General features: G+C 39.3%; 1 protein-coding gene across 6 annotated transcripts in view; it reads left to right on the forward strand.

The window, feature by feature from the left end:
- Nucleotides 1-27,852, forward strand: part of SETD2 (SET domain containing 2, histone lysine methyltransferase) — a 145,788-nt gene that overhangs the window by 87,565 nt on the left and 30,371 nt on the right. For 3 of the 6 annotated variants that reach the window (XR_008523327.2, XM_002813811.5, XM_009239095.4), the window contains 3 exons: nucleotides 7,093-7,141; nucleotides 11,876-12,059; nucleotides 16,694-17,363. Coding sequence is in view for 3 of the 6 variants with exons in the window: in XM_002813811.5 (XP_002813857.2) it covers nucleotides 7,093-7,141; nucleotides 11,876-12,059; nucleotides 16,694-17,363 (903 nt within the window). In the remaining 3 variants the exon portion in view is untranslated. Of the gene's footprint in view, nucleotides 1-7,092; nucleotides 7,142-11,875; nucleotides 12,060-16,693; nucleotides 17,364-27,852 lie in introns of those variants that run through there. The other 3 variants (XR_654549.4, XR_008523328.2, XM_054550893.2) reach the window with 3 other exon arrangements.

A 27,852-nucleotide genomic window follows, 5' to 3' on the forward strand; every position in this document is an offset into this window, starting at 1 on the left:
TTGTGTAGCTTTCCAGAGATAATTTATGCATATTATGCATATATTTTATTTTTTAAAATAAAACTGGCAGCATTATTCAGCTCCTTTTTAATATAATGTGAAGGTTACTTGATATCAATTTATAAAGAATTTATTTTTCAGAACTGCATATTATTTTACTGTATAGGTATGCCATAATTTATTTAATCATTCTCATAGCCATTTAGGTTGATTGCTTTCTTTGCCTTAGCAGCAAGTAATTTTCACCTAAGTCATTTCACACATTCACACATAGTAATATGCATGTTGGCTAAGTTACTAAAAATTAGTATTGTTGAGCTACAGTCTGTGTTGTAATTTTGATAAGCATTGCCAAATTGCTCTTCATAGTTATTATATCAATTCAGCTCTCATTGGCAGTGGATATACGTAAGAATGAGAATTTCACCACCCCTGGCCAGCACAAGTACTGTCAAGTTTTATCTTGGTCAGACTGATAGGCAAAAATGGAATATAGCAGTTTTGATTTAATTTTTCTCATATGTATTAGGTATTGAACATCTTTCTGTTTGTATTTCCTACTTTAAGAACTTTGTTCATATTCTTCACCCATTTTTCTTAGTGGCTGAAAACTGCACAGATCTTGTTACCTTTCATTTCTTCGGAGCCCTGCTATTCGAAGTTAGAGTGTTTCTTCAGGGGTTTAAAAGCATAAACAAAATTATTTCATTCCCCTTTTCCTCTTCTCCCTCTCACTCTTTCTTCCTCTTTCCCACCCATATATGTGATTTTTATGAAACCCTCCAGACATGTATAGTATCTTCTAATCAAATCTCTTTGACCTACTTGAGCTTCCCCTCTACTCAGGTGCAGAGTTGCTAGGTCATAATCCTTCTGTTTTCCCTTTGGCCCTCTTAGCCTTATTGCTCAGTAGTATTTCATATTTCTTTAATTCTGGAAAATTTACCTGCTTAATTTAGTAAAATATTTTCTTCTTTCCTAGAATGCCTTTTACCTGAAGTTGGCACCTGAACTTCTAGGCTCCATAGCTTTGCTTTTCTATTTTCTTTTTATCCATTCCTGCTGCATTTTGTCTGTTCTTTTAGCTATGAAAGTGGCAGTTTACTCACAGTATTTTTTTTCTTTTTTTGAGATGAAATGTCACTCTGTTACAGGTGCTGTCTTAGCTCACTGGAACCTCAAATTCCTGGGCTCAAGAGCTCTACCTGCCTCAGCCTCGTGAGTGGCTGGGACTATAGCATAGGCTGCCATGCCCAGGTAATTTTTTCATTTTTCCTTTTTTTTTTTTTTGAGACGGAGTCTCGTTCTGTCACCCAGGCTGGAGTGCGGTGGCAAGATCTTGGCTCACTGCAAGCTCTGCCTCCCAGGGTCACACCATTCTCCTGTCTCAGCCTCCCGAGTAGCTGAGACTACAGATGCCCGCCACCACGCACAGCTAATTTCTTGTATTTTTTAGTAGAGACAGGGTTTCACCATGTTAGCCAGGATGGTCTGAATCTCCTGACCTCGTGATCCGCCTGCCTTGGCCTCCCAAAGTGCTGGGATTACAGGCTTGAGCCACCGTGCCTGGTCCTAATTTTTTTCATTTTTCTAGAGACGAGGTCTTGCTATATTGCCCAGGCTCCTGGGCTCAAGCGATCCGCCTGCCTTGGCCTCCCAAAGTATTGGGATCACAGGTGTGAGCCACAGCACCCAGCCTTGCTTGCAGTCTTTTTTTCTCTTTCTCAGTATTGCTGTCATTTAGGGAAATATGTAGGAAAAAAGGTTTGTTGGGCTATACGAGATTTGATCTGTACTTGTTAACAAGGAATAACTAAATCTAGTCTTAGTTTTCAAAAATAAATGTTATTACAGAACAGATAATCTGATCTCTATATAACAAAAGGTGGAAATCTTACTCTTGTAAATTATTTTGTTCCTTTTTTTGAGACAGTCTCGCTCTGTCGCCCAGGCTGAAGTGCAGTGGCATGATCTCAGCTCACTGCAAGCTCCGCCTCCCAGATTCACGCCATTCTCCTGCCTCAGCCTCCCGAGTAGCTGGGACTACAGGCGCCCGCCACCATGCCCGGCTAATTTTTTGTATTTTTGGTAGAGACGGGGTTTCACCGTGTTAGCCAGGATGGTCTCGATCTTCTGACCTCGTGATCTGCCCGCCTCGGCCTCCCAAAGTGCTGGGATTACAGGCGTGAGCCACTGCGCCCCGCCAATTATTTTGTTCTTATAAGTGTTGTTTTGCTCAGGAACAGTCTAAACCAGTGGTAACTTTTTTCTTGTCAGAAAAAGATTTCTTATACATTATTTAATAATTTTGTTTTAATCCAGTTTCTACAGTATATTTTTAGAGTTTATTTGGGATGTATTAATGAAGTGCTGCATTGCTTCCAATGAGTACCTTTTGAGCCTGTCATAAGAAAACGTTGTAAAGTAAGCCATGTGACCTGGTAGTAGTAGGTAACTTGTTCAAGTGTTTATTAATAGAAAACATACTATATGGAACATACTATTTCGAGTTAAAGACTTTCTACCTTTTACTTTTATTTGCTTATTTTTTTCTGTATGTTTTGTGTCTGGGCAATCTCCAGCAGTATCACTATATGTTATTGTTTCTTAAATTTCCCCAAATTGTGATCTTTTGCTTTTGCCTGTTTCCTGAGTTTCAAATGTATATTTATCACTCTGACCCTGGAAACACAATGTTTTGGGCTGTAGGTGAGGCCTTTAAACAGTAGTTCTTTCCAGGGATAAAAGCGATTGATGGTATAGTGATAAAAAGCATAGGGTATATGCAGTATTTTGAGTTTATGTAGCACTGTGTAGGTGATTTCTATAAATTAGAAGTAGAATTTCACTTGTTGGTCCATTCAGAAAGGAATTGAGTGTTGATTATGTGCCAGACACTGTTCTTGGTGCTAGAGATACAGCAAAGAATAAGACACGAGTGTGTATGAATTGTGTGTGTTAGTTGAGATTTGCACCTAGACACTAAAGAAGTAAGAGGACAATATGTAAAAAGTATCAGATGGAGTGTGGAAGCAGATTCTTTTAGGTCTGTCTGAGGGCAAGATCAGTCCTAGAACCTAACTTACAGAATATCAAATCTGCCAGGCATAGTTGCACGCACCTGTAGGCCAGCTACTTGGGAAGCTGAGATCAAAGCATCCCTTGAGCATGGGAGTTTGAGGGTGCAGTGAGCTATGATCACACCACTGCACTGGACATGATGGCTTCCAGCACTTTGGAAGGCTAAGACAGGAGGATCACTTGAGGCCAGGAGTTTGAGACCAGCCTGGGCAACACAGCAAGACCCCATCGCTATACACACACAATATTAAATCTTAGAACATCCATAGTATTGTCTTCAGTATTCTCTTCAGTAAATAACATTAGATCTGAAAAATGTCCTTATTCTATTCTCCCTTGTTTGGCAGATCATATAATTATCATTTTGAAATGTTCTCTTATAGTATGCCAGTCTCTTGAGTGGAATATTTAACAAAGTAAGGTGATTTTACATTAAGGGTTAACATGAATGAAGCCAATTTAAACATTTTCTGTAACAGACTCTGTGGCCTATGGATGTGACATTCCAGACAGACTCAAGTATCACTGAGACTAATACTATTATTCACAAGACAGAATGATCTTAAGAAATGTCAAAGTTATCCTCACGTGGCTGTTTCCTTCTCAGCTTTCAATGTTGTGGGACTTTGGAAAACTTCAGTTGTATTTTCAGGACCCCACTCTTAATATATAAAATAAGGAGGAGAGAGTAGGTAATCTGAGTTGCCAGCTTAAATTTTGTACGTAGCCTTGACTATATAAAGAGAGAGGATCAAGTTAGCAGCTCCAAGTGCTTGGGTACATATTGATAGAAATTGTTTCTCATATGATTAGGCACACAGTAAATAGTAGCTCCTGGTCATTAGTCAGTAGTAATCATTATTTTGTGAACATCAAAATACATTTTCAACTTAGTAGTTGATCTAAACTTTTGAACGTAACAAAGAATTTATCTTTGAGAAGCGTTTCTGGTGGTACATTAACTGCCACTACAGAGTGGGTCCCCAACTTCAGGCCTATGTAATAAATTACTTTAAATGTTTGTAATGAATGCTTAAAATGCCAAGATATTATGCAAAAGAAACTAGGTCAAAATTGTGTTATTCTTAGTTGGACCCTCAATACATCAGCTCTAAGTACCTTTTGTGAATGAACCTGCTGTCTTTTGGAGTGCCTAGGTTTACAGAGTACCTAATGCAAATGTCATTTCCAGGCTTCTTAAAATTAGCGGAATACCTTTTTTCCCTTATAGTGTGGGTAGATGGCAATAAGTGGCGTTCTTTTTCCTGTCTAGTAACCCCTCTGAGAGGCAGACAGAGGAGTAAGACACACAGAACTAAGAGTGCCAGCTTGCTCCTTCCTGTCTTTATTCCTGATTCAGTATTACCCACAGCTAGAAATTGACAACTCAGTAACTTCAGATGTCCCTCATAGTAGCAGATGGGAATGTATCCCCTCTCTAGAGGCAAAAGCAGATCAAGAGAAAAGAGATCCCGGATGTCTCTTAGCTGAGGGCAGGCCTACCTAGTTTTTTCTCCCAGATTCTCTCTTGTGGGGAGGGGTGAGTGAGGATAAGAGTAGCCAGTAGTTCAGTAGTTCTCAACCTTTTCTGTGCATCAGAATCATCTGAGGAGCTTCTAAAAAATATGCATGTCTGGCATCCACATCCAGAGATTTAGATTCACTTTGTCTGGGGTGGTATTTCCATGAACGCTTCTTGGGTGGTTTAATTGTACAACCAGGGTAGAGAATCACAGCTCTAATGAAAGTTCTTCTACATAGGAAGGAGAGGTTAAGGGGATGGAGGATGTCATCTGCATTTGTGCATAAATCTCAGAATGGTACTCCTTCTCAAAATAATGTTGTTAGGCATGTCCTGTGTCATCTAATACAGAAGATAAAAGTGCTCTCGAGTTAGACTGTCTGGTAGCATCATAACCTTGGGTAGGTTGCTAAGCTTTTTAAATAAGTTTTCTTTTTGGAAAATTGAGGTAATAGTACTTACCTCATAGGGTTGTTTTGAAGCTCAAATAAGATAATGTATTTGAAGGGCCGGGTGCGGTGGCTCACATTTGTAATCCCAGAACTTTGGGAGGCCAAGGTGGGCAGATCATGAGCTCAGGAGTTCGAGACCCGTCTGGCCAACATGATGAAACCCCATCTCTACTAAAAATATAAAAATTAGCCAGGCATGGTGGCACACGCCTGTAATCCCGGTTACTGGGGAGGCTAAGGAGAATCGCTTGAACCTGGGAGGTGGAGGTTGTAATGAGCTGAGATCACACTACTGCACTCCAGCCTGGGCGACAGAGACCCCGGTTCAAACAAAACAAAACAAAACAAAAAGATAGGCCCAGCGTGGTGGCTTACGCCTGTAATCCTAGCACTTCGGGAGGCCAAGGTGGGCAGATCATGAGGTCAGGAGTTCGAGACCAGCCTGGCTAACATGGTGAAACCCTGTCTTTACTAAAAATACAAAAATTAGCTGGGCATGGTGGTGTGTGCCTATAATCCCTGCTACTCAGGAGGCTGAGGCAGGAGAATTGCTTGAACCCAGGAGGCAGAGGTTGCAGTGAGCTGAGATTGTGCCACTTTACCCCAGCCTGGACGACAGAGCAAGACTGTCTCAAAAAAAAAAAAAAAAAAAAGATAGTGTATTTGAAATGTTCAGCATGATATCTGGCACAGAGTATAAGTGCACAATTAATTATAATAATCATCTTTATTAGATAATTTGTCAGCATGCATATAGTATTGGAGGTTTAAAAAATTTTTTCATTTATATAGATTTCCCTGGATCTGTGCAGTCCATATTGATCATTTTTAATGGCAACTGACTATTACATCATGACCTTTCCTCAGTTGTGTGACATGTGGCTTATTATTTTTCACAAATATTGTTAGAAGCAACAATTGTGGAGCGGAGGCCACACAGGTGTGGTTAATATTATGAGATTCCTCTGAAGGGAGGATATCACGTTATGTACCGTTGAGAGTGTGTAGGCTTGTTACTGGCCCACTTAAGATGACTGGATAAGAAAGTACTGTGCCCAATAGTTACTTGATGGACGGTGGGATAGTGAGGAGTTGTTAAAGAACAAAATAGGTTCTAGGCCTTAGATAATACAAGAAAAGGTACTTAAAAGCCTTTAAAACAGTTCACATTTCTCAGGATCAATTTTGGTACAGTGATCAAGAGGAGCAGTGATCTAATGCTTATCCTTTATATTTTTTATTTTTTATAACAATCACAATGTGAAAGTAGATATTACATTGGCCATTAGTCATGTCGGTTTTGCATTTATAGAAAAATACACTGAATAGTAGGAATTGTCTTTACACATACAATTTTTCTGAAGTGTTTTTATATAACTGGGTAGTTATTAACCTTTTCTTTCTCTAAGTAGAGATGGCAAGTGCACATTAGAATTATGAATACTTGGCCAGGCCTGGTGGCTCACGCCTGTAACCCCAGCACTTTGGGAGCCTGAGTAGATTGCTTGAGCCCAGGAGTTCGAAACCAGCCTGGGCAATGTGATAAAACCCCATCTCTACAAAAATAGAAAAAATTAGCGGGGCATGGTGGCATCCACCTGTGGTCCCAGCTACTTGGGAGGCTGAGGTGGAAGGATTGCTTGTACCTGGGAGGCAGAGGTTGCAGTGAGCCGAGATCATGCCACTGCCCTTCAGCCTGGGTGACAGAGCAAGACCTTGTCTCAAAAAAAAAAAAAAAAAGAAAAAAAGATGCTTAGGAAGCGTATCCTTGCCCAGTCATTTAGTATGCTACTTTGCTAGTGAGATCGTACAAGCTTGATAGGTGTAAATATATTTATTTCTGCTATATATTTTTTACTTGTTTTTAAGGGGCCAGGATATATTCTTATTTAAAGCCCAGCTATAAGTCAAATTTTAGAGAATAAGTACCAGCTTGTTCCTTTCCATTTCTTTATTGTCATGTGAAAACAATCAGTTTAAAAGCAATCACCATTTCCACCCTCACTAATAACCCTCCTTCTGGTTTATTTTTTGCAGGAGGTATATCGAATTCCAAAGAAAAGTCAAACTGAAAAGGAGAACACAAGTAGGTATTCAGAGATACTCTGTGTTGATGGCTTTACAAATATTCTTTTGTTATGTGCAGAGGTAACTGATAAGAACTTAAGCGTTTTTGTTTTTGAAACTAGAGAATATATAACTAGGTAAATGAAATATTTGGTGTAAAAGTTTGGAAACTTGTGCTTTTATTCTTAATGACATTTTGCCAAAGGAAATGTCTCTTATACTGTTTTGTTGTCACTTTCCTTGAACTCAATCTTTACTAGCTTTTTTTCTATTCGTTTGTCCTCTAGAGCAGACATTCTTTATTTTTTTAATTTAGTCTTTTTTTCTTTTATTATTGCGATTTTGATTTTTTTTTTCCTTCGCACCGGATAGAGCAGACATTCTTAAACCTATACTTCTAGATGTCTTTGGGAGGGTCTTTACCTCAAGATATTTATATGCAGCTGGGCAGGGTGGCTCACACCTGTAATCCTAGCACTTTGGGAAGTTGAAGCAGGTGGATTGCTTGAGCCCAAGAGTTTGAGACAAGCCTGGGCAACATGGTGAAACCCTGTCTCTACAAAAAATACAAAAATATTAGCTAAGTATGGTGGTGTGTGCCTGTAATACTAATTACCAGGAGGCTGAGGTAGGAGGATCACCTGAGCCTAGGAGATTGAGGCTGCAGTGAGCCAGGATCGTGCCACTGTACTCCAGCCTGAGCAACAAAGTGAGGCCCTGTCTCTAAAAGGAAAAAAGATGTTTACATGTAAAATTCTGTATGTACACAGTTGACCCTTGAACAACATAGGGGATATAGATACCCTGTGCAGTCGAAATTCCACATAACTTTCGACTCCCCATATTATGTATGTTATGTGTATTATGTACTGTATTCTTAAAATAAAGTAAGCTAGATAAAAATGTTATTAAGAAAATCATAAGAGAAAATATATTTACTCTTCATTAAGTGGAAATAGATCATCATAAAGGTCTTCTTCCTTATCTTCACCTGGAGCAGACTGAGGAGGAAGAAGAGGGATTAGTCTTGCTGTCTTGGGTGGCACAGTTAGAAGAAAATCCACATATAAGTGGACTTTCATGCAGTTCAAACTCATGTTGTTTAAGGGTTGACTGTATTTACTTTTCTGAGGCAAGTTCAAAACTTTGGTCAGATTCTCAGTCACCCCTGAAAAGGTTAGAATCATTGTTTCAGAATGGATAGCAGGGAGGCCATGGGCATCTGGTTTCTGGACTTTACCACTTAGTTACATTTCCAACAAACTTATTTATTGATTTATTTTTTAGAGACAGTGTCTTATTCTGTCATGCAGGCTGAAGCACAGTGACACCATCATAGCTCTCACTGCAGCCTTGAACTCCTGGGCTCAAGCAATCCTCTTGCCTCAGCCTCTTGAGTAGCTGAGACTATAGGTGTGTGCCACCATGCCTGGTTATTTATTTATTTATTATTTATTTGTAGAGACAGAGTCTCGCTATGTTACCCAGGCTAGGCTTGAACTCCTGTCCTTAAGTGCTCCTTTTTCAACCTTCCAAAGTGCTGGGATCACAGATGTAAGCCACTATGCCCAGTCTTAAGAATTTCTTTCCTTTTTTCCAGCAAACTTACTTAGAGATTCAAAGAATGGGATCACTTATGGTGGTTATTGGTTTCATGAGTACCTCCACCACTGACCCACTAAAAGTAGAATGAAGAAGCCAGTATGATTTTTTTTTGTCTTTTTATTTTTGATGTGCATAACTTTTTATATAATCTTAGTCTTATTGGTTAAAGACCTGTGAGATACCCTTTGCACCATTGTTTGTCTTTCGAATATTTTTAGTTCCACTCTCTGGTTTAGTCTCTTCATAGCCTCACATTCTACTTAGGGCTGCAAATAACTCTTCCTATAAAAAAGAAGGCAGGACTGGGCAATAGTGGTTGGCAAAACCAGTGGCACCACTATAGGGTTGATTATCAGAAGCTAGCTTTCTGGGATCACTGAGTTAAAACTATTAGTAGCAACACAAGCAAAGCTTAAATACCTATGAGCATTTCTCCATAATATTTTGTAAATATCTAGTCTGGTGTGGCTAGATATTTGCAAATTATTGTGGAGAAATATTTTGCATCCATGAGATGCAAAGGATGATCTGTAATGAACAACTATATCTTTTCAGGGAGTAGCCTCTTTTCTGCCAACCTTAGTCTCTCTTTCACATATAGAACCCTCCGTCTCAGTCTCAGGTTTCTAAAATAAGAAAATGCTTATAATATATAATGCTTATAATTATTTTATATTTTTATATATTATATATTATTTTATATATTTATATATATTTATATATATAATATATATAAACCTGGTTTCCACTTCTTAATGTCAAACAATTAAAGCATAGAACCTTTAAAATTCGGAAGGATTGTGAAACACTTCAGGAAATACATAGTCTAACTTTACCCTCATTTTTATAATATTAGGAAATCAGCCTGAATAAATGGAATGACTTGTCTGCCTCACATATTCTAAGGTGCAGAGTCAGAATATGAACTGTTGGTATGATTCCTTTTTTGTTTTATCAGGGTATAGTGAAGAAATAGTCACATTTTAAGGAAATTTATACTAGGTAAGAAACCTGGGTTTGCAGGAGGAAACAAGATAGACGTGGGTAGATCCAGATGCAACTGGATAATGGTACCTCATAAAAGGATGTAGTGCTAATACCTTGTGAACTGGAGCAGTTAATTTAATTATACTGCATTTTCTACCAGCATATGGTCCAAATGAGTTCTGTTAGCTTCTCGTTGACAAATGCTCATACCTGGCTGTAGTTTAGTAACCATGTTGCAAATACTTGGGGTTTTGGGCCACCTAAAAGAACTGTGAGAAATGCTTATGAAACCTAACTCGGTTGCTGAGGGAGTAAAACAACCCATAGCACATTTTTATCAGATGAGAAAAAGAAAAAGCAGTAAATGTTTATTGATACTCTTCCTTGTCCTATGAGAGAAATTCTCAATAAGAGAGCAATACTAACATACACAAAGCAACAGCATATTATGCCAGTCAATTGATACTGAAATGTTTAGTGGTGAGATTTAGTTGTTGTTATTGTTTTTTTTCCTCTCGAGATGGAGTCTAGCTCTGTCGCCCAGGCTGGAATGCAGTGGCGCGATCTCGGCTCACTGCAACCTCTGCCTCCCGGGTTCAAGCCATTCTCCTGCCTCAGCCTCCCAAATAGCTAGGATTACAGGCACCTGCCACCATGCCCAGCTAATTTTTGTATTTTTAGTAGAGGAGGGTTTTTACTGTGTTGGCCAGGCTGGTCTCGAACTCCTAACCTCATAATCTGCCCGCCTTGACCTCCCAAAGTGCTGGGATTACAAGCGTGAGCCACCGTGCCTGGCGGAGATTGACTTCTTAAGGAGATGAGAAACTAGGAGATGTGATCAGTGAAAAGTAGTACTTAGGACAGCTTTGGAGAGCACTGGAATGGAATTGGGTAAGTGAAAACAGTGAGATTAAGAACGATTCTAGGTAAAGAGAAACACTGTAAATTAAGAAGGTTATTAATACCATCTTTGAATAGGAAGCTGGCATTCTGATTTTTTGGTTTGTTGGTTTGTTTTTTTAAGAGACAGGATCTTGCTCTGTTGCCCAGGCTGAAGCGCAGTGGTGTAAACAGAGCTCATTGCAGCCTAGAATGCCTGGGCTGAAGCAGTCTTCCTGCCTCAGCTTCTTGCAAGTAGCTGGGACTACAGGTGTGTGCCACTATGCTCAGCCTGGTATTATGTTTTTTTAAGATGTAGCTCTCTGGCTTTGATGACTTCCAAAGTTATCACCTGGGTTTGAGATATTTTCCTTTTATATTTATACCTTTGACTCTTGAACAACACAGGTTTGAACTGCACAAGTCCACACATACAGTGGATTTTTTTGTCAACCAACTCTACATAGAAAATTTAGTATTCATAAGATATGAAACCAGCCTTATAAGGAGGGGCAACTTTTTGTATATGTGGGTTCTGTGAGGTGGATTGTGGGACTTGAGTATGCGCAGATTTTGGTATGGAGAGAAGGGGGTTCCTGGAACCAGTCCCCCATTTATACCAAGAGATAACTGTAGTTCATTAAAATGTTGCCTGATAAGCCACTTTTTTAATTTTAAGAGATGGGGTCTTGCTTTGTTTGCCCAGGCTGGACTGCAGTGGTGCAATCATAGCTCACTGCTGCCTTGAACTCCTGGGCTTAAGCAATCCTCCCACCTCAGCCTCCTAAGTAGCTGGGACTACAGCCACCATGCGTACCTTTAAAAAATATATATATATATAGACTTTTCTCATTGAGGTTCTTATGCTTAGCACATCAGGCTGCTTTTCTATAGATTATAAATATGAAGAGTTATAGGGTAGTTGAAGGCTTTTACATTTTTGAACTGACAAGTAAACTGCCTTGCTAAATGTAATGGGAATATCTTGCATGCATGTGCTCACAGAACTTATTATAGAAATGTTAACAGCTTAGACTGAGTCTTTGGAGGGAAAGAGGAGAAAAGGGCATTTGTGAAAGAGACTTTTAGTGAGTAGAGTGAACACAGACATAAGACCTTGTATCTCATTCAAATTCAGAACTGGATAGATGAGGGAGGAGTCCATAGATAGATTTGTTGGATAGAAGTTTTATTATACAGTTGATACATTGTCATGATGGAGAAAAGTCCACCAAATAAACTTAAAAAAAAAAAAAAACAAAAAACCACCCTTTTCCCTTAGCAACTGAACGAGGAAGGGATGCTGTCGGCTTCAGAGATCAAACACCTGCCCCGAAGACTCCTAATAGGTCAAGAGAGAGAGACCCAGACAAACAAACTCAAAATAAAGAGAAAAGGAAACGAAGAAGCTCCCTCTCACCACCCTCTTCTGCCTATGAGCGGGGAACAAAAAGGCCAGATGACAGGTAAGTGGCCTGTGTGAGTTTTTTTGTTTTTGTTTTTGCTTTGAGCAAATTAAAAAGTACCCAAGTCATATACTTCTGATTGTGAACACCAAGGGCTTTTGGAATTAGTATTTGCATTTTGATGAGTGAGTATACAACTTTACTGATAAATCTTAAGACAGATTCTCTGTTGACAGTAGTAGTAGCTGTGAAGATTAATAGGTTTTGGTTCTTGAATGGCTCCTATTTGATAATATTTAAATGTTGTTTTGGGAGCCAAAGATTTGTTCTTTCAAGTGCAATGGGGGTTGGTGGGAGATAAGTCTTCAAAGATAATGGTTATTCTTTAAAAGCCAGAACTTTGTTTTCTTGTGAGTTTTGTGCCATACTAATTAAAATGCTGATTTTTAATAAATCTAGTCAGAAGCTCTCTTGTTATGCTGGTAGAAAAACAAACCATGTAATCATTTACTGGAGGCTAGAAAACATTTATCCCAGACAAGTTCTTTTTAAGTTAAATTTGCTTTTTAAAAAATTGAGATAAAGCATTTATATACTGCAGTTGGCAGAATTTTTTAGTTTTAAACTATCTCGGTATGTAATGTGATTTTTATTTGCATTCCCCTAATTACTAAATAGATTGAACATCTTGTCATATATTTATTGTCCATTTCTTTCTTTGGCATGTAGTTATCCAGTTTTCTCAGCACCATTTATTGAAAAGTCTGTCCTTTCCCTACTGTAAGTTCTTGGTGCCTTTGTTGAAGATGAGTTGGTTTGTAAATGGGTGGATTTATATCTGCATTCTCTATTCTGTTCTGTTGGTCTATGTGTCTGTTTTTATGCCAGTACCATGTTGTTTTGGTTACTATAGCTTTGTATTGGCCATTTCTGTTTCCTGTTCTGTGAAGTATCTTTTTTTTTTGAGACAGAGCCTTGCTCTGTTGCCCAGGCTGGAGTGCAGTGACATGATCTCGGCTCACTGCAAGCTCCGCCTCCCGGGTTCACGCCATTCTCCTGCCTCAGCCTCCTGAGTAGCTGGGACTACAGGTGCCCGCCACCATGCCTGGCTAATTTGTTGTATTTTTAGTAGAGACAGGGTTTCACCATTTTAGCCAGGATGGTCTTGATCTGCTGACCTCGTGATCTGCCTCAGCCTCCCAAAGTGCTGGGATTACAGGCGTGAGCCACCGTGCCTGGCTGTTCTGTGAAGTATCTTATATGTGTTGTTCATTCATTGAATTATTTGTCTTTTTTAGTTTTATGTGTCCTTTATATTCTAAATATAATTTTGTCTTGGTGATAATTGTTGCAAATATCTTCTCCCAGTTTACGGCTTGTATTTTGACACTTTTTGTACCTTTTGATATATGGAATTTATTAATTATGGTTTAGCTGAATGTGTCATATATGGTATGTTTTCTTTATGGTTTTTTTAATCGTGTTTTAAGAAATCCTTCCCAACCCTTGAGGAGGTGATTTTTTTTGTATTTTAAGAGAATTAAATCCTTAATCCATTTGCAGTTAATTTTTGTATATATTATAAGGGAGGGATTCAGTTTTATTTTTCTCTAATACCCAATTGTCCCAGCACCATTTACTTGAAAACCCATCCTTTTCACTTGTCTGCAGTGGTGCCTCTCTCCCACAAATTTTCATATATGGGAGGATCTCTTTCTGGGGCTGATGATGACTGTAGCTTCTATTAGGTCTTGGTAGCAAATCACTACCCCCTTCTTGGTTTTCCTCTGGGAAATCTTGTCTTTTCTCAGACTTTTACTCTTCTTTAAAATCTGCTTCCTTAGAACCCTACCCACCAAAGAGATGATTCTGTAGCGACTTGACATTGATATAATTTTTAGTATGCCTATCTTTGTCTAATGAGGTCTCTGTTGAGACAGGGTCTTACTCTGTTGCCCAAGCTGGAGTGCAGATCATGGCTCACTGCAGCCTTGCTTTACCTGCACCAGCTCAGGCAATCCTCCCACTTCAGCGCCCATCCAGTAGATGGGACTACAAGGAAGTGCCACGACGCCCGGTTTTTTTGTTGGTTTTTTTGTAGAGACGGAGTTTCTCCATTTTGCCCAGGCTGGTCTTGAATTCCTGGGTCTCAAGGCTGGTGGATCACCTAAGGTCAGGAGTTCAAGACCAGCCTGGCCAACATGGTGAAACCCCGTCTCTATTAAAAATACAAAAAATTAGCCGGGCATGGTGGCTCATGCCTGTAATCCCAGCTACTTGAGAGGCTGAGGCATGAGAATCACTTGAACCCAGGAGGCAGAGGTTGCAGTGAGGTGAGAACACACCATGCACTCCTGCCTGGGTGACAGAGCAAGACTGTCTGAAAAAAAAAATAAATAAAACGCATACAGTTTTGTAACCACCACCACAATCATGATACAGAGCATTTCCATCACTTTAAAAAATTCCCAGCCAGGCGTGGTGGCTCGTGCCTGTAATCCCAGCACTTTGGAGGCCGAGGCAGGTGGATCATGAGGTCAGGAGTTTGAGACCAGCCTGGCCAATATGGTGAAACCCCATCTCTACTAAAAAGACAAAGATTACCCGGTGTGGTGGCGCATGCTTGTAGTCCCAGCTACTCGGGAAGCTGAAGCAGGAGAATTGTTTGAACCCGGGAGGCAGAGGTTGCAGTGAGCTGAGATTACGCCACTGCACTCCAGCCTGGGTGACAGAGCAAGACTCCGTCTCAAAAAAAAAAAAAAAAAATTCGCGGCCGAGCGCAGTGGCTCACACCTGTAATCCCAGCACTTTGGGAGGCTGAGGCAGGCGGATCACTTGAGGTCAGGAGTTTTGAGACCAACCTGACCAACATGGTGAAACCTGTCTCTACTAAGAATACCAAAATTAGCCAGGCATGGTGATGCACCCCTGTAATCCCAGTTACTGGGGAGACTAAGGCAGGAGAAGCACTTGAACCCGGGAGGTGGAGGTTGCAGTGAGCCGATATCACACCATTGTGCACCAGTCTGGGTGACAAGAATGAGACAACCTCTCAAAAAAAAAAAGAGGCCAGGCGCAATGGCTCACACCTGTAATCCCAGCACTTTGGGAGGTCGAAGCGGACGGATCATGAGGTCAGGAGATCGAGACCAACCTGGCAAACACTGTGAAACCCTGTCTCTACTAAAAATACCAAAAAAAAAAAAAAAATTAGCCAGGCATGGTGGCGGGCGCCTATAGTCCCAGCTACTCTGGAGGCTGAGGCAGAAGAATGGCATGAACCTGGGGGTCGGAGCTTGCAGTGAGCGGAGATCGTGCCACTGCACTCCAGCCTGGGCAACAGAGTGAGACTCCATCTCAAAAAAAAAAAAAAAAAAAAAAATTCCCCTGTGCCCCTTTGTAGTCAGTCCCTTCCACATCCCTAACTCCTGGCAACTACTGATCTGCTTTCTGACCCTCTGGTTTTGTCTTCTCCATAATGTCAAAAAAGTGGTATATGGTATATAGCATTTGAATTTGCCTTCTTTCACTTGTCGTATTGCATTTTAGATTCATTCATGTATGTTATTGTGTGTCTCAATAGGTTTTTTTTTAATTGCTGAGTAGTCCATTGTATTCATGTACCATAGTTTATAAATTCATCATTTCAGAGACATTTGGCTATTGTGAATGTTGCTGCTATGTACAAGTCTTATGTGAATATTCTCCCTCTTTGTCTTTTTTTTTTTTTTTTTTTTTTTTTTTTGAGACAGTGTCTTGCCGTGTTGCCCAGGCTGGAGTGCAGTGGCGTAGTCTCAGCTCACTCCCACCTCTGCCTCCTGGGTTCAAGCGATTCTCCTGCCTCAGCCTCCTGAGTAGCTGGGATTACAGGCACACGCCACCAGGCCCAGCTAATTTTTGTATTTTTAGTAGAGATGGGGTTTCACCATGTTGGCCAGGCTGGTCTTGAACTCCTGACCTCAGGTGATCTGCCTGCCTCATCATGCCTGGCCTCTCCCTCATTTTTGAAAGTAAGTTTTTTTGGGGAAATAGTTTCTCTCAACATTCTGACTCTATTTGTTCTTCAGTTTTTTGGCTTCCCTTAACTGGTTTTGTGAGACGTGGTCTAATTTTCATCCTTTAATCAGGCTTTTCTCTTGGTCTGCTTTTAAGAGGTTCTCTTTGTATATGGCTTTCTACTGTATGTTTTTATGAGGATTTCTTTTTCTTTTCCCAGTTGGAATTCACTGGACTTTTGAATTTGAAGGTTATTTTTCAACTGTTTCTCTTCGTATCTAATCTCCTGCTTAACCATACTGTGGAATTTAGGGACAATAAATTGGATTGAATATTGGATTATTTCTTGGTTTATGACACTTATTTTGTTTTTTATTTTAATTTTAGAATTTGCGATTATAGAAATGTCCCCAGCTATAAAGAATAGGATGCTATATCTATCTTTAATCTTAAAATTCTAGAAACTAAGGATAGAGATGAAATTAGAGATGAAATTATTTTCATCTCTTTGTCAATTCCTTGGGATTCTGTTCTTTGTGCAAGACAAGCTGAGTAATTTTGAGTATAGTTTTAAACCAGTGCCAAATAGGGTTTGATGTGGTTAGTGGTTTAGTCATGAGTGACATAATACTTATTAGTGCTTTGATTATGTCTATGATTTAGGGAGAAACTTTTTGTGGTCCTTATTTTCTTTCTAGATATGATACACCAACTTCTAAAAAGAAAGTACGAATTAAAGACCGCAATAAACTTTCTACAGAGGAACGCCGGAAGTTGTTTGAGCAAGAGGTGGCTCAACGGGAGGCTCAGAAACAGCAGCAACAGATGCAGAACCTGGGAATGACATCACCACTACCCTATGACTCTCTTGGTTATAATGCCCCGCATCATCCCTTTGCTGGTTACCCACCAGGTTATCCCATGCAGGCTTATGTGGATCCCAGCAACCCTAATGCTGGAAAGGTGCTCCTGCCCACACCCAGCATGGACCCAGTGTGTTCTCCTGCTCCTTATGATCATGCTCAGCCCTTGGTGGGACATTCTACAGAACCCCTTTCTGCCCCTCCACCAGTACCAGTGGTGCCACATGTGGCAGCTCCTGTGGAAGTTTCCAGTTCCCAGTATGTGGCCCAGAGTGATGGTGTAGTACACCAAGACTCCAGTGTTGCTGTCTTGCCAGTGCCAGCCCCCGGCCCAGTTCAGGGACAGAATTATAGTGTCTGGGATTCAAACCAACAGTCTGTCAGTGTACAGCAGCAGTACTCTCCTGCACAGTCTCAAGCAACCATATATTATCAAGGACAGACATGTCCAACAGTCTATGGTGTGACATCACCTTATTCACAGACAACTCCACCAATTGTACAGGTAACTAATTCTGAAACTTCTCTTTTCTGCTTTATGGTCTGTTCATGGGATGTTAGTTAAATCTGGTACAGGGGAGGAAATCTTACCATGGACTACTTGTATATATTGATCAACTTTATATGTATTGGTTATCTGTTGTGTGAAATATTGCCAGAACTTGTCAGCTTAAGATAATAAGTAACTCAGAAGCAGCTTAGCAGGGTGGATCTCGCTCAGGGTTTTCCATGAAATTACAGTCAAGCTGTTAGCCATGGCTGCAGTCATCTGAAGGCTGAACTAGATATAGAGGATTCACTTTGCAATCTACTCACATTGTTGTTAGCAGGCCTCCATTTCTCCCAAGGGAGAACCCTTCATCATGGTAATATTTTTGTGTTTTCTAAAAATCATGGTCAGGCCAGGCGTGGTAGCTCACTCCTGTAATCCCAGCACTTTGGGAGGCCGAGGTGGACGGATCACCTGAAGTCAGGAGTTTGAGATCAGCTGGGCCAACATGGTGAAACCCCGTCTCTACTAAAAAAAATACAAAAAATTAGCCGGCCATGGTGGCTTATGCCTGTAATCCCAGCTACTTGGTAGGCTGAGGCAGGAGAATCACTTGAACCCGGGAGGCAGAGGTTGCAGTGAGCCAAGATAGCGTCACTGTACTCCAGCCTGGACAACAAGGCAAGATGCCATCTCAAAATAAATAAATAAATAAATAAATAAATGAAATCATGTTTTCTTTTTTTTTTTTTTTTTTTTTTTTTTTTAGATTATACAAGGCTGAACTTTTTTTTTTTTTTGAGACAGAGTCTCACTCTGTCGCCCAGGCTGGAGTGCAGTGACGCGATCTCGGCTCATCGCAAGCTCCGCCTCCCGGGTTCACGCCATTCTCCTGCCTCAGGCTCCCGAGTAGCTCAGACTACAGGTGCCCACCACCACGCCTGGCTAATTTTTTTGTATTTTTAGTAGAGACGGGGTTTCTCCGTGTTAGCCAGGATGGTCTCAATCTCCCGACCTCGTGATCCACCCACCTCGGCCTCCCAAAGTGCTGGGATTACTGACGTGAGCCACCGTGCCTGGCTGGCAGAACTTTTTTTTATTTTTTATTTTATTTTAAGAGATTAGGTCTTGCTCTGCCACCCAGGCTGGAGTACAGTGATGCGATCATAGCTCACTACAGCCTTAAACTCCTGGGCTCAAGTGATCTTCCCACCTCCCAAATAGCTGGGACTACAGGTGTGCATCACTGTACCCTGCTAATTTTTTTAAGAGATGGGGTCTCACTGTGTTGCCCAGGCTGGTCTTGAACTCCTGGCCTCAAGCAGTTCTCCTACCTTGACCCTCCCAAAGTGTTGAGATTACAGATGTGAGCCACTGCACCTGGCCAGCAGTACATTTAAAGCTTTAAAAAAAAAAATGTTCAAAGCATTATCATCACCACATTTCTGTCTCTCTCCCAGCACTCCTCATTACCCCTTAAAAATGAATTATTGTGGATGTTGAAGACTCCCAACATGTTTCCTGCACATAATACTTAGTATTAAACAGTAATTTTTACTTCTGTTCATATTTTCATAATGAAGCTGTATTAAAACATTTGTTAAAATGGCCATGACAAGGTATCCTGTTTTAATTACTAAAACCCTAACTGTATTAACTACTTTCATTTTTTATGATCCTTTAAAGCACGTTTTATGTATTTTATAGATTTGTCTTGACTTGAAGTTTTTTATCCTGTTTTCCTACTTAAAATGATTTTTCTTTTAAGATAGTAAGTCAGACTTTATTTAAGAGGAGCCAGTGAGGATAAGTATGAGGACCACTGTGATGGGATCTTGGAGTAGGGGAAAGAGATTTGACTCAATTCCTTAAAATGATTTGTAATCACTTTTTCAAATTATTTACTATTATACTATATGTGTGTGTGTACATATACATATACATACATAAATGTTTTAATGGGTATAATACCCTATTTGCTTATATAGTCATCCATTTTACTGGGGGTAGTCATTTAAATGGAAAGTTATTTTTCATAATTATAAATAGCATTCCATTAAACATGCTTATAGTTTTTTTTCTGCTTTTTGTTTGCTGTTTGGTTTAAAATAACTGTTGTTACAGAAGGCTAGTAAAAATATGGGCATTATTGGTCATCAGGTGTGAATTGTGTGTGTGTGTGTGTGTGTGTGTGTAGGGAGAGAGTATGTTTCATTCTGCCTCCTACAGAATGTTTTGGGTTTTGGTTTTGGTTTTGTTTTACTGTCAGTTTGACTTGGGTATGAGCCATATTCTTTCTTGGACCACGCCATTAGTTTTGAGTTTTTCCCTAAAAATATGTGTCAGGGATACAGTAAAAATGGTTTATGTCTATCCCCATTCCTATTCCTGAAATAGGTCCCATCTTAGTACTAGAGCCTAAGCAACAGCAACAAAAGATATCCATTAAAGACTCCTCATTAAAGAGCTCACTGGTCATATGATTTTTCTTATAAAATAAAATCCATTTATTCCTTCCCAATGAGAAAAAAAGATTCTCTTGGGTTTATTCATTAGCCCTAAGAGCCAAGCATCACAATTTACTTGCTTCTAGTCTTTCAGTCTGCCCCTATCAAGAAGTACTTACTGATTCCCTAATCTACTTTGTGTGTACTTAAGTAGTAGGTAAATGGGCTGTGGTGGTTCAACTATCCTTCTGTTCCCCACTGTGTGAGATTAGTTGATCAGATGATACTGGGCTTTGGGGGTGTTGAGAAACATAGAATATATTGCTAGTGTGTGTTTTGAGTCCTGGTTTATCATTTACTGTGCATCCTAGAAACAGGCATTAATATTCTTGAGTCTTCGTTTTCTCATCTATAAAATGAGCAGAATGCCTCAGGATGGTTTGATTTGCATTAAGATAAGGGATATTAATAATGATAGATTCAAAGCACCATATACCTTGATGGTTACTTACACAAATAGTTACCTTAATAGTATTGAGGGGAGATTATTGACATTAATGGGCTGTGAAATAACATCTGGTCATGTTCATCCATCTGTTGTCTAGCCCTAAAAATCTGACCTAGGAGCCTTGAAGTCTGTGTTGTTGAAACCCAGTGTTAACCATACAGCATGGCTACTCAGAGTTTGCAAGCTGTGATAACCTTGGTGGTGAAGTAATATGTAACATGATATAATATACATTTATGTCTGTGTATCTACATATTCAGTATCTTTAATATTTGGAGCAAATGTGTTATCAGAGGTGACTGATTTTTTTACACAACTGCATACTAAACATAAAAGCTCAATTTTAACAGAGGTCATATAATTTGTAGTGGTCTTGTGACACTAATAAGTGACTTACTCTCACAAAGTTATACAAAATTACATCGCAAGAGTTTGAGTGCTTAGACTATAATTTTTCATTTTAGGTTGGTGCAAAAGTAGTCATGGCTTTTGCTGTTAAAAATGGCAAAAACTACTTTTGCACTGACATAGTATAAAGTGAAGTGTGATCCAGATATAAAGTAATAATGATTTTTTATTATTCTAGAAGTGGTAACAGAAAAATTGTATTTTTCCCTCTATAACCTATTGGACCTTCTCACATTTCTTCTGTTAATTCCCATTAGAAACCACATTTTAGGCCAGGCCCATGCCTCCTGTAATCCCAGCACTTTTGGAGGCCGAGGTGGGCAGATCACCTGAAGTTAGGAGTTCGAGACCAGTCTGGCCAATATGGTGAAACCCCATCTCTACAAAAATACAAAAATTAGCTGGGCATGATGGCGGGTGCCTGTAATCCCAGCCACTGAGGAGGCTGAGGCAGGAGAATCATTTGAACCCAGGAGGTGGAGGTTGCAGTGAGCCAAGATTGCGCCGTTGCACTCTAGCCTGGGAGACAGAGTGAGATTCTGTCTCAAAAAAAAAAAAAAAAAAAAAAAGGTCACATTTTAAAGATACTTCTAGTGGGTATATATCTGAGAAACTAGCATTTGTGTAACAATTTTTTTTTATTTTTGGAGACAGTCTGGCTTTATCACCCAGGCTAGAGTGCAGTGGCGCAATCTCGGCTCATTGCAACCTCTGCCTCCCAGGTTCAAGAAATTCTCCTGCCTCAGCCTCACTAGTAGCTGGGATTACAGGCGTGCACCACCATTCCTAGATAATTTTTTGTATTTTTAGTAGAGACAGGGTTTCGCCATGTTGGTCAGGCTGGTCTCGAACTCCTGACCTTAGGTGATCCACCTGCCTCGGCCTCCCAAAGTGCTGGGATTACAGGCTTGAACCACCATGCCTGGCCACATTTGTGTAATTTTAAGTCATTTGAATGAGCGGGCTCTTTAAATGTTATATAGGTTTTTCAGCCGGGCGTGGTGGCTCACATCTGTAATCCCAGCACTTTGAGAGGCTGAAGCAGGAAGATCACTTGAATCCAGGAGTTTGAAACCAGCTTGGGCAACATAGTGAGGCCCTGTCTCTACAAAAAGTAAACAAAATTAGCTGAGTGTGGTGGCACATGCCTGTGGTCCCAGCTATTTGGGAGAGCTGAAGTGGGAAGATTGCTTAAATCCAGGAGGTTGAGGCTGCAGTAAGCCGAGATTGTGCCACCGCACTCCAGCCTGGGTACAAAAAAACGAACATTCATGTTTTTCTGTGATACAGAAAAAACAAAAATCTCATATAGGTTTTTCCTTAGCAAATAGATAAGTCACATGATATATGTACATGTCTCACAAACGTGTATATCTTCTGCATTATTCCAGTCAAACTGCAAATCACTTTCCCTTCTTGGTTTGTAGAAACCAAATTAATACAGTTAAAAGCCTAGAAGTCTTTTTTAAAAAACATAAGTAGATACTGCTGTTGTTATCTCCCAGCCAACATTTGGAAGTGGTCTTCTAAACCACAGCTTTGTTCCATATGAATCAAATATTAGTGTCTGCATAATGAGCCTTACTTAAACATCCGATCTTGTCAGAAAAATTCTTAATGAACATATTGTCACTGATGGCCAAAGAAATTTTGTCCTCCAAAATATTAGCAGTTTTCTATTGTACATTTGGATGATTGACTTCCTGGTCACTCTAGAAATAACATGTTTTACCCTGGTGATTTTTTTTTTTTTTTTCAAAATTAGAAGTCGAACTAGCTTTTTTATTGTTTTATAAAATCAATATCAGAATATTAAATGTTCACACTCAAAATATGTTAGGTAATTATGAAACCCATTCTAGTCCAAATAAGTGAAGATACCAGTAGTACGAAATGAAGTCAAAGAAGTTACAATAGGGTCTTAGGAGGAGCTTTAAGAGGATTTTTTGTTGTTAGACTGAGTAATGTGGAAATCCACTGGAGCAGTTAGAATTGAATAGCATGATCTGACATATTTTGAGAGGATCACTGGCTGCTCTGGGTAAAAGATTGCAGGAGTCAAGGGCAAAAGTAGGAGACTGGCCAGGCATGGTGGCTCATGCCTGTAATCTAAGCGCTTTGGGAGGCTGAGGTGGGAGGATCACTTGAGCCTAGTAGTTTGAGATCAGCTTGGTTAACATGGCGAGACCTCATCTTTACAAAAAATACAAAAATTAGTTGGATGTGGTGGCATGATCCTGTAGTCCCAGCTACTCGGGAGGCTGAGGCAGCAGGATCATCTGAGCCCAGGAGGTCAAGGCTGCTGTAAGCCTTGATGGCACCACTGCATTCCAGCCTGGGTAACAGAGTGGGACCTTGTCTCAGAAAAAAAAAAAAATGTAGGGAGACAAATAATGGTCATGGCAAGAGAATATGGTCACTTGCATGTGGTATGAGTAGAGGGATAAGAAAATAGGCCAGGTGCAGTGGCTCACATCTATAATCCCAGCACTTTGGGAAGCCGAAGTGTGGGGATCACTTGAGGTCAGGAGTTCAAGACCAGCCTGGCCAACATGGTGAAACCTCGTCTCTACTAAAAATACAAAAAAATTGGCTGGGCTTGGTGGCGCACGCCTGTAATCCCAGCTACTCAGGAGGCTGAGGCAGGAGAATTGCTTGAACCCAGGCAGCAGAGGTTACAATGAGCTGAGATTGCGCCACTGCACTTCAGCCTGGGTGACAGAGTGAGACTCTGTCTCAAAAAAAAGAGAGGAAATGTATACACGTTGAGTATCCCTTATCTGTAATGCTTGGGACCTGAAGTGTTTTGTATTTCGGATTTTTTTCAGATTTGGGAATATTTACATTATATATACTTAGTGGTTGAGCATCCCTAAGCCAAAATCCAAAATATTCCAGCGAGTATTTCCTTCGAGCACCATGTGGACGCTCAAAAAGTTTCATATTTTATAGCATTTGGGATTTCTGATTAGGGAAATCAGAAATGTTTATGCTCAGCCTGTACATAAATACAATCATGTGCCATGCAATGGCGTTTTGGTCAACAACAGATGGCATTTATGACAGTGATCCTCGTAAGATTATTATGGAGGTGAAAAATTCTTCTGGCCTTCTGACATCTTGATGATCCTGACTCTGTGTAAGCCTAGGCTAGTGTGTTTGTTTATGTCTTAGTTTTTGTTTTTTTATGTTGATACATAATAGGTGTACATATTTTCAGGGTACATGTGATAATTTAATATATTCATATAATTTTTAAAAATCAGTGTATTGAGATATCCATCACCATAAATATTTGTCTTTTCTTTATGTTAGAAACATTCAATTATTCTCTTCTAGCGATTTTGAAATATATGATAAGATTATTCTAAAGTATAGATTCTAAAGTATAGATACCTTACTGATCTATCAAATACTTGGTCATGTTTCCTCTATCAAACTGTATGTTTTTCCCATATATATATATGTTTATATATATAAGAAACATAAGTTTATATATATAAGAAAAACGTATAAATATATGTAAAAATATATAAACTCATAGAATAAGTTTATATTATATAATAGATAATATAAACTCATAGAATAAGTTTATATTATATAATAGATAATATAAACTCATAGAATAAGTTTATATTATATAATAGATAATATAAACTCATAGAATAAGTTTATATTATATAGTAGATAATATAAACTCATAGAATAAGTTTATATTATATAGTAGATAATATAAACTCATAGAATGTTTATATTATATAATAGATAATATAAACTCATAGAATAAGTTTATATATAATATATAAACTCATAGAATAAGTTTATATATAATATATAAACTCATAGAATAAGTTTATATATAATATATAAACTCATAGAATAAGTTTATATATAATATATAAACTCATAGAATAAGTTTATATATATAATATATAATATAAACTCAGAATAAGTGTATATATATAACAGAAACTCAGAATAAGTGTATATATATAACAGAAACTCATAGAATAAGTGTATATATATAACAGAAACTCATAGAATAAGTGTATATATATAACAGAAACTCATAGAATAAGTGTATATATATAACAGAAACTCATAGAATAAGTGTATATATATAACAGAAACTCATAGAATAAGTGTATATATATAATAGAAACTCAGAATAAGTGTATGTATATAATAGAAACTCATAGAATAAGTGTATGTATATAATAGAAACTCATAGAATAAGTGTATATATAATAGAAACTCATAGAATAAGTGTATATATAATAGAAACTCATAGAATAAGTGTATATATATAATAGAAACTCATAGAATAAGTGTATATATATAATAGAAACTCATAGAATAAGTGTATATATATAATAGAAACTCATAGAGTAAGTTTATATATAGGCCGGGCGCGATGGCTCACGCCTGTAATCCCAGCACTTTGGGAGGCTAAGGCGGGCGGATCACAAGGTCAGGAGATCGAGGCCATCCTGGCTAACAAGGTGAAACCCCATCTCTACTAAAAATACAAAAAGTTAGCCAGGTGTGGTGGTGGGCACCTGTAGTCCCAGCTACTCGGGAGCCTGAGGCAGGAGAATGGCATGAACCCAGGAGGCAGAGCTTGCACTGAGCCGAGATCGCGCCACTGCACTCCAGCCTGGGCGACAGAGCCAGACTCTGTCTCAAAAAAAAAAAAAAAAAAAGAAGTTTATATATATAAGAATACATATATATATATTTAGAAAACTTATATATTCTATAAAAAACTTACAGAATAAGAATAAGGATATAAAGAAAATATTTGGCCCAGTGTGTTATGTCACATCTGTAATCCCAACAGTCTGGGAGGCCAAGGCAGGAGAATCACTTGAACACAAGAGTTCAAGACTAGCCTAGACAACATAGCGAAACCCTGTGTCTACAAATTTGTTTTTAATTAGCTGGGTGTGGTGGCACATACTTGGGAGGCTGAGATGGGAGGATTGCTTCAGTCCAGGAGTTCAAGGCTATAGTAAGCTATGATCACACTACTGCATTCCAGCCTGGGTGACAGAATGAGACTCTTTTTTAAAAAAAAATAGGCCAGGCGCGGTGGCTCACACCTGTAATCCCAGCACTTTGGGAGGCCGAGGTGGGCAGATCACAAGGTCAGGAGATGGAGACCATCCTGGCCAACATGATGAAACCCCGTCTCTGCTAAAATAAAAAAAATTAGCTGGGCGTGGTGGCACGCACCTGTAGTCCCAGGTACTCGAGAGGCTGAGGCAGGAGAATCACTTGAACCCGGGAGGTGGAGGTTGCAGTGAGCCCAGATCGCACCACTGCTCTCCAGCCTGGCGAGGAGAAGGGAGGAGGGTTGTTTATACAGCTGTAGAATGTGTTTGTATTTTAAGATAAGTGTTATAAAAAGTTAAAAAGTTGAAAAAATTTAAGTTTATAAAGTAAAAAAGTTATAGTAAGTTACAGTTAATTTATTAAAGAAAAATGTTTTATAAATAAACTTAGTGTAGCCCAAGTGTTTATAGTCTCAGTAGTGTACAGTAATGTCCTAGGCCTTCATATTCACTCACTCACCACTCACTTACTCAAAGCAACTTCCAGTCCTGCAAGCTTTGTTTATGGTTAGTTCCCTATACAGGTGTACCATTTAATTTTTTTTTTTTTGAGATGGCATCTCGCTCTGTTGCGCAGGCTGGAGTGCAGTGGCGCCATCTCGGTTCACTGCAACCTCCACCTCCTGGGTTCAAGCGATTCTCCTGCCTCAGCCTCCTGAGTGGCTGGGACTACAGGTGCATGCCACCACACCTGGCTAATTTTTTGTATTTTTAGTAGAGATGGGATTTCACCATGTTAGCCAGGCTGGTCTCTATCTCCTGACTTCGTGATCCGCCCACTTTGGCCTCCCAAAGTGGTGGGGTTACAGGCATGAGCCACTGTGCCTGGCCTAAAAAATTTTTATACTGTATTTTTAGTGTCCCTTTTCCATGTTTAGATACACAGATACTGTTATGTTATAGTTGCTTACAAGTCTTTATTACAGAAACATGCTGTACAGGTTTGTAGCCTAGGAACAACAGACTATACCATATAGCCTAGGTATCTAATAGATTTGCGAAGTACACTGTGTGATGTGTAAGTACCTCATACACTTAGTAGGTTTGTGAAAGTACATTATATGATGTTACCACAACAATGAAATCTCCTAACAATGCATTTCTCAGAATTTACCCCCCTTGTTAAGCAATACATGACTGTACATTTTCCTCTCAGGCTTTGTGATACTATTCTGATGATAATTCTGCCTTAACAATTAATGTTTTTCAGTCTGGTGTATTATCCAAGTAGATTAAGCTGATCCAGAATACCAAATTAAGTATTCTTTTCCTTTTTCCTGTGTCCTGTCAGTAATTATTCGTTCAGAAACCTGCTAGGTAGCTGCATTGCCTATTCAGACTACTTGAGTTTTTACTGGTATCATTTGGAATTATATTTTGTATTTTGAGTACTTACCATTTAATGTTTCTGTAATCATTTTACCTGCTAGAATCTCAGTCCATAGGCTCAAAATCTCTCCTTAAGCACAGGATACATGTCTATTCAATTCCTTAACAGTCACCACCTCTTAGGACAGCAAGGCTACTTTTCAGTCTTCTTATCACTTCTTCTTCTTTAAGCAGATTTTCTATGCTTGAGAAATAATTACAGAGTAGGTTTAAGCCCTAGCATAGCACTTATTTCTTATGAAACTCCAGGCATGGGCAGTACCTGGTTTTGATGGTGGTCAGCACTAAATGAGATAATGTATGTTAAGGGGCTTCTTGCATCATAGAGCACTGTATAAGTTGGTGTGTTGTGAGAATTTCAGATGCATTGATTTTGCTGTCTTTCTGCCAAGGGGTTTTATCATAGAAGACTACAAAAAGCTAAAACAAAAGGTAGCTTAAAATTTGATAATCTTATTTACTATGATTCACACCCTTTGACCTTTTCTGATCCAAACAACCTGTTATTACAAGTTGGTAGCAAAAGGCTTCCTGAAAAGAGCAGCGTGGCATTGTTTCTTGATATCCCAGGAGCAGCACTTCATTGGTTTTTGCTTATAGAAATTGTCCACCTGTTTAGTTTTCAATGTCATTCCAAT

Source organism: Pongo abelii, chromosome 2, assembly GCF_028885655.2.
Source record: "Pongo abelii isolate AG06213 chromosome 2, NHGRI_mPonAbe1-v2.0_pri, whole genome shotgun sequence".
Taxonomy (NCBI): Eukaryota; Metazoa; Chordata; class Mammalia; order Primates; family Hominidae; genus Pongo; species Pongo abelii.